General features: G+C 45.0%; 1 protein-coding gene across 2 annotated transcripts in view; it reads left to right on the top strand.

Moving 5' to 3' along the window:
- The window catches only part of Commd9 (COMM domain containing 9), a 16,715-nt gene that overhangs the window by 4,550 nt on the left and 5,649 nt on the right, over positions 1–6,516 (top strand). The window contains exon 2 of one of the 2 annotated variants that reach the window (XM_005364100.1): positions 4,775–4,900. The exons of the other annotated variant lie outside the window; for it this stretch is intronic. Within the exon in view, the coding sequence (XP_005364157.1) occupies positions 4,775–4,900 (126 nt within the window). The remainder of the gene's footprint in view (positions 1–4,774; positions 4,901–6,516) is intronic. 2 annotated transcript variants of the gene reach the window in all.

Genomic DNA, 6,516 nt, shown 5'->3' with positions numbered 1-6,516 from the left:
AGTATACATTTTTAAATGTTGTTGGGTATTTCGGAAACAAGCATGTTTAGATTTTAATAGGAATTGTTTTTTTAATCTATGTGTCAACTAGGGGGAAGTTGCCCTCTTTAGGGTGTTGAATCTTCCAGTATGTAAACTTGGTGTGTCTCCGTATTTATTTCTTCTTCTCTGGGCTCTTTTGTCTGCTGTCTGTAGTTGTATCACAGAAGTCCTAGAATTCATTCTTTGACCGTAGCAATGACAGTGTTTAAAGTATGTACACATAATTTGCTCTGACTTCCCTCAGCGATGGGCATGACCCAAGAGTTGTAAGATGAAATAAACCTTTTCTCCCAATCACAACAATGGAAAGCAAACTAAGGCAATCTTCCTGGAGTACTGGGTTACAAAGCAGAATGAGCAGGAGATACACTGTCAAGGAAGAAAAGGAAGGGAGGCTGGTTGAAGATTTCTGAGGAGGAGGGGAGGAAGATAGAAGAGGAAGGAGAAGGGGGAGTGGAGATGGGGAACCAGAGCGTATTAGAATACTCTTCTCAGAATTGTAGATGGGAGAAGATACCCAGTAGTCCTGTGAAAATATTGATACACTAGTGAATAGTTAAGACCAAAGCCAGGGCACCGAGGCTGGAGTACAGTCCTTGCTCATTGTCAGTAACCTTTGCTTTGTATTTTAAAAGATGCGTTTTCTCTGAGAAACATCTGTCCATTACTTGGACAGACAGCATTCAAGTTAAGATGGTTCAACCTTCGATTGTTTGACCTTGCAACATTATGAAAGAAATAGCATTGGGTCCAAAGCACACTCAGGATTCAGATCATCTGACTTGCAGCATCTGGGAAAGATACTTGCAATGCCAGGGGGCAGTTCTGAACCTAGCTGTGCTGGACATAGCCTAGGTTGTTAACTATAGGCTTTCACAGATGCCCTTCCTGGTTAAGGACGTGTTCTGCAAAGGTTTACTCAATCCCCAAATTCTCCCATGCTCACTGGCCAGGTGGGATCATGAGGCTGCACTCTCCTGGGATGTGCACCCCTAGGTTTCAAGTGTGTATACTGGCCTCCCATGATGCCAGGTAGTTTTTTTCTAAGAATTTTATATTTTTGAGAAGGTTTTAATTTTAAATGTATTTATTTGTGCGTGCACAGGCACACACACACTCACATATTCAAGTATGGAGGTCAGAAAACAACTTGCTGTAGGTGGAAATTTCTGTCTCTTCCCTCTCCAATTCCAAAATATCCAACATGGAGACTTAATATTAATTATAAATGCTCAGTTGATAGCTCAGGCTTATTACTAATTAGCTCTTACAACTTAAATTAATCCATTTCTATTAATCTATGCATTGCCACCTGCCTGATGGCTTTACCTTTCCTCTAGCATGTCTTGCTCCCTCTGTGTCTCCTGGTAACTGTGCTAACTCCACTCTTCTTCCTCCCAGCATTCTGTTTGACTGTCCCATCTGTACTTTCTGCCTGACTACCAGTCAGTCAGTTCTTTATTAACTAATGAGAGCGACGTATATTTACAGCGTACAGAAGGATTATTCCACAGAACTTGCAGTGGTTGGTTCTTGCCTTATAGCATGTAGGTTTTAGAAGTCAAGCTCAGGGCCTCGGCTCATGCCTTTCTGTACCTGCCAAAACAGCTCCTTGGTTGAGAGGGTTTTCTTTGTTTGTTTACGTAAAATATTGATGTTTTATTTTATCAAGCATTGTTCTTGTTTTTTTTTTGAGATTGTGTGGTTCTCCCCCCCCCCATTTTAATCTGTTAAAATGTGAATTACGTAGATTTTCATATACTCAACTAGATTTATATTCCTGAGATAAATCCCATCTGTCCATAGTGTATAATCCCTTTTATACACTGTTTATATATTGCTTTTTCTATATGTTAATATGTTGCTAAGAATTTCTGTGTCAGTTTTTATGAGGGAATACAGATCTGTAATTTTCTTTATTCCCTTCTTTCTCTTTTCCCTTTTTTGAACTCTCCATCTGATTTGGATATTTAGGTAATTTTACCAATGAAATGCATTGGAAACTGTCCCTTCCTCTGTATTCTAAAAGAGATTTATAGAATTGATGTTTTTAATCCTGAAATATTTGTTAGAATTCTCCAGTGAAAATGTCTAGGTCTAGAGATTTTTTTTTTTGAGTTAATGCTGTGGATTCAATTTCCTGAGTAGTGACAGCTGCTGCATATCTGTTTCATGTGAGGGGTGTCGTGATGGGGTTTTTGAGTAATTGGTCCATTTGTGGAAGCCGTCAGGTTTGTGTGTAGGCTTCCCCATCCTTTCACTGTCTGGCTTGCCGTTCGTGCCAGCTCTTTGTTTCACCTGCTTCCCCTGTCCTCCTACTGGGGGATGTTCCATGGATGTCAATTAGAGTGATGGATGGTGTTGCCTAATTCTTCCGTGCCCTCTTTCATATCTGGCTGGTTCTATTGGTCGCTGAAGGAGGAGTGCCACTGTGCCCGTGGGGTTGCGGAAATCCTGTTTCTCCTTACACTTCTGTCAGTTTCTGTTTTGCAGTTTGCAGTCCTCTGCTGGTTCTATTATTTCTTAAATGTTATCCATCTACTGTCTATCTCTGTCCATCCATCCATCCATCCATCCATCCATCCGTCCATCCACCTATTATCATCCCTTTCCTCTTTTGTTTCCTTCCGTGACTTAACTGGTACACTTGTTAGGTCTTTGGTGGAGCCCTGCAGACCCCCAAGGCCTTGTTGATTAGTTTCAGTCCATTTTCCTCTGTGCAGGCTGGGTAATTTCTTAGAATGGCCTGTCTTCCATCTATTAGTTCTCTGATGTCCTTCCATGTTGCTGTGCTGCCTTTGTTCTCTGGGTGTTTGTTTGGGTTGTGTCTCCCAAATGCAATTTGTTTGCTTTATATTATTGTTGCCTTATAATTTTTGCCAGTCTTTTTATTTGTTTACTTCAGGAATGTTTTTAATGATTGGAATATTGCAAAATCATAGCTGCTTCAAAATCTTGGTCAGATAAATTTAACATTGTCCCCCAGACAGTCCCATCATATAGCCCAAGTTGACCTGCAACTTGTAATCTTACTCCCTCAGCCTCCTGTGGCATGTGTTCACGCCCCCTTTCCATTCATCCCAAAATCTTCCTGGTTTCTGGCCACAAGGGTGATTTTTATTAGAACCTGGACATGTTCCTGTTATGTTCTGAGACTGTGCATAGTATTTAAATCTTGTTTTAGCTAGCGTTCCCCAACATTGCTACGGCAGAGAGGAGGGATGTCTTTTGTCAGCTTGACACAAGCACAAACGAGATAGAGTCTTCTAGAAAGAGGGAACTCCAATTGAGAAAATGCCTCTATCAGACTGGCCTGTAGGCAAGACTGTGGGCACATTTCCTTGATTAATAATGGATGTGGGATTGCCCAGCCCACTGAGAGTGGTGCCAGCCCTGGGCAGACAGTCTTGAGAAAGCAGGCTGAGCAAGCCATGAGGAACAAGCTGGTGAGTGCTGCTCCTGCATGGCCTTTTCTCGAGTTTCTGAGTTTCTTCCTCTGGACTCCTGCCTTCGCTACCCCCTGATTGTGGACTGTAATCTGTAAGCCAAATTAACCCTTTTCTCCCCAGGTTGGTTTTGGTCAGTATCTTACCAAAAAAAGAGAAACCTCATTACTTCTCCATGGAGGTGGAAGTCCAGATTCCCCACAGGACAGTGTGGCTTGCTACAGGCCATTGGGAATGAAGATCCAAGCTCCCCTCTTGCCTTTCCTGGTCCTGGATACCATCTGCATTAGTCTGGCTTCTCTAGGGTCACAGAACTTTTAGAATGAATCTCTCTCTCAAAAAAGAAAAAAAAATGTGAATCTCTCGTCTTGAGATGTATATGGAATTTATTGGAAGGACTTACAGGCTGTCGTCTAACAATGGCTGTCTAAGAATCTAGTAGTTGCTTAGTCCCACGAGGTTTGTGTCTCAGCTGGTCTCTGTGTATCCTGGAGTAGGATCCCAGCGAAGTAGGTCCCAGTGAAGGAATGTATGTGCCGACACAGTGAGGGTAGGCGGGTGAAGAACAAGCAATCCCCTCCTCCTTCCACGATCTTTCTATAGGCTTCAGCAGAATGTGTGGCCCAGATTAAAGGAGCACCTTCCCACCCCAAGGTCCGGATCACAAGTGTGCCCTCTGTTTCTGGACTGGAGTTATAGTTCCAGATATAGTCAAGTTGATAACCAAGAATCGCCTTCAGACCACCCTAACAGGTGTTGGGATTCCTTGCTGCAGCCTCTATTACAGGGCTTACTGCTCATGGCGAGACTTCCTGTCAGCCATTGTTAGCCCCGTGATGTGCTCACGGTTCTCTATGTGACTGTTGTTGGGGCTGAAGTAGAGAAGTCACTGTCTGAAGGGATTCTGTCTTAGGAGGCTTCCCCTCTATGGCAAGGTTTGGGATCAGTGAGACAAAGGGAAACCAAGAACCTGAGTCCTGTGTCTGTCCCTGTGTCCATCCCTGTGTCCGTCCCTGTGTCCGTCCCTGTGTCCATCCCTGTGTCCATCCCTGTGTCCGTCCCTGTGTCCATCCCTGTGTCCGTCCCTGTGTCCATCCCTGGGCTCCATCCCAGCAGGTCCGCCTTCTCCCCCATTCAGGGCTTGTTTTCCCCGAGTGCTCAGGATTGGTTCTCAGCAGGAAGAGTAGGGAAAGGCACATCCAGTCCGTCTCCCCAGAAACTCTCAAAAGAATCATAAAATAAGCAACACAGGTGTTTGCAGGGTCTAACTGTGTGTGCTTTCCTAGGCCTCCTCGAAAGATGTCGTCAGACAGCTGTGCCAGGAAAGCTTTTCCAGTTCAGCCCCTGACTCAAAAAAGCTCCTGGATATTACGTGTTCCGGCTTGTCTGTGACACAGGAGGAAGCAGAGCAAGTAAGCGTGCTGAGAAGTGGCTGTCACCCGCCAGTCCTTATCTCCTGTCAGCCTCTTTCCTGGCCTCCTGGTCAGCCGCATGGCCAAAGACATTTTCTCCTTGACACATTTGTTGATACTGTAGTGAGCCTCAGATAGTTCTTAAAAAAATATTAATGAACTCAAAGGAGCCTTATGACACATAAGCCCACTTATGATAAGTAACTAGAGTTCCCAGTCACTTCATTTCAGGCTTATTACCTAGGCAGTGTGGGTTAAAAAAAACAAACAAACAACCCGACCTTTTGTGATTTCACGTGTGCCCAACATGTGACTTGCGAGTGCTGATGAGCCGGCAGCTGGCAGCTGAGGGCAGACCTAGCAGAGATGTCTGAGCTGAAGCACCAAGGCCTGAGAGATGTTAGAGAATACCCATGCTGGGCTCAATCAGGCTCCCTCAGGGATGCACACCCCATTCTTGTCCTCTGCCCCTGTAGCATCTTCTGCTCAGGTCACATGATGTTCATCAGGCAGTGGAGGAAGCCAGAATTATACAGTGGTGGCAATGTGGTCCATCCCTGGCAGATACGCTTGGCAGGAGTGTCTCCATCCAGATGGCCCTGTTAATGTCATTCTCCTTTAATCTAGAGCTTTATTATGGAAATCAACTATAGGAAAATGAAAGACAGAAGTGAGATTGTGGACTTAGTTTGGATGCGCTTAAAATAAATGCAAGGACTTGGGTACAGCTGGGTGATTCTAGGAAACAGGAAGGAATGGGGAGGACAGGATGGAGACAAGCCCATTACCAAGCACACTGACCAAGGGGTCACTTCTGTGGCATCAATGCCCACCCTTACTGCGGGAAGCTTTGCTTCTCTTTGCTTCCAAGCTGTGTCCATTTATAGGCAGACAGCCTCCCTGGTGTCATGAAGCCGCAAAGCAGGGAACAGGCACCTCCAGAGATCTTCCTTGGCTTCAGCTTAGCATCATTATAGTCATAAGTGAGCTCGAAGCTACATTTGGCTACAGATCTACAAGAACGTATAGGATAGTTTGCTGGGAGTTAGCTCAATGATGGAGTGCCGGCCCACTGTGCAGAAGCCTTGGGTTTGCTAGGCAGCGCCTGCAAGGTTGTAAGGTGGAAACATGTAGCAAGACAGAGTCCAAGACTCCCCTTTGCAGAGGGGACCCACTGCTGGCCAGGAACTGTTTTTCTTTGGTCTTCCAAGTGACAGCCTAAAGGTAAAGACAAGATGTGACTTCCGCTCCAGGGAAACCATTACCTTGTCTAACAACTGCATAAGCACAGGTTCTGATTCCTGCAAGGAGGGTGCAGCCTCACTCACATAAGCATGGTGTAGTGTTAGTCTAGAGGCATTGGGCCAGTGCAGGGTTGCCTAGTAACTCAACTGGCTTTGCACTTCTCTCAGGTTACCAGGGAAACAGCATCACAAAGTTAAGTGAAGGGCAGATTCTTCCACAGAAAGCAAAAAAAGATATATCATCCTTTTGCCCGCAACTAACAAGTTGCTGACAAGCTGATGACTTCCTGGGTCAGGCAGCTGCCTCTGTCTTCTAAAAGGGCCAGTGTGTTAGCAAAGTCAGGTGGGTGTGTACTGAACTAGCAGTCAGCT

The sequence above is a fragment of the Microtus ochrogaster genome (assembly GCF_000317375.1).
Source record: "Microtus ochrogaster isolate Prairie Vole_2 chromosome 14 unlocalized genomic scaffold, MicOch1.0 chr14_random_1, whole genome shotgun sequence".
NCBI lineage: Eukaryota > Metazoa > Chordata > Mammalia > Rodentia > Cricetidae > Microtus > Microtus ochrogaster.
The sequence above is the reverse complement of the archived record's forward strand: the minus strand, read 5'-3'. Positions and strand labels throughout refer to the sequence as shown.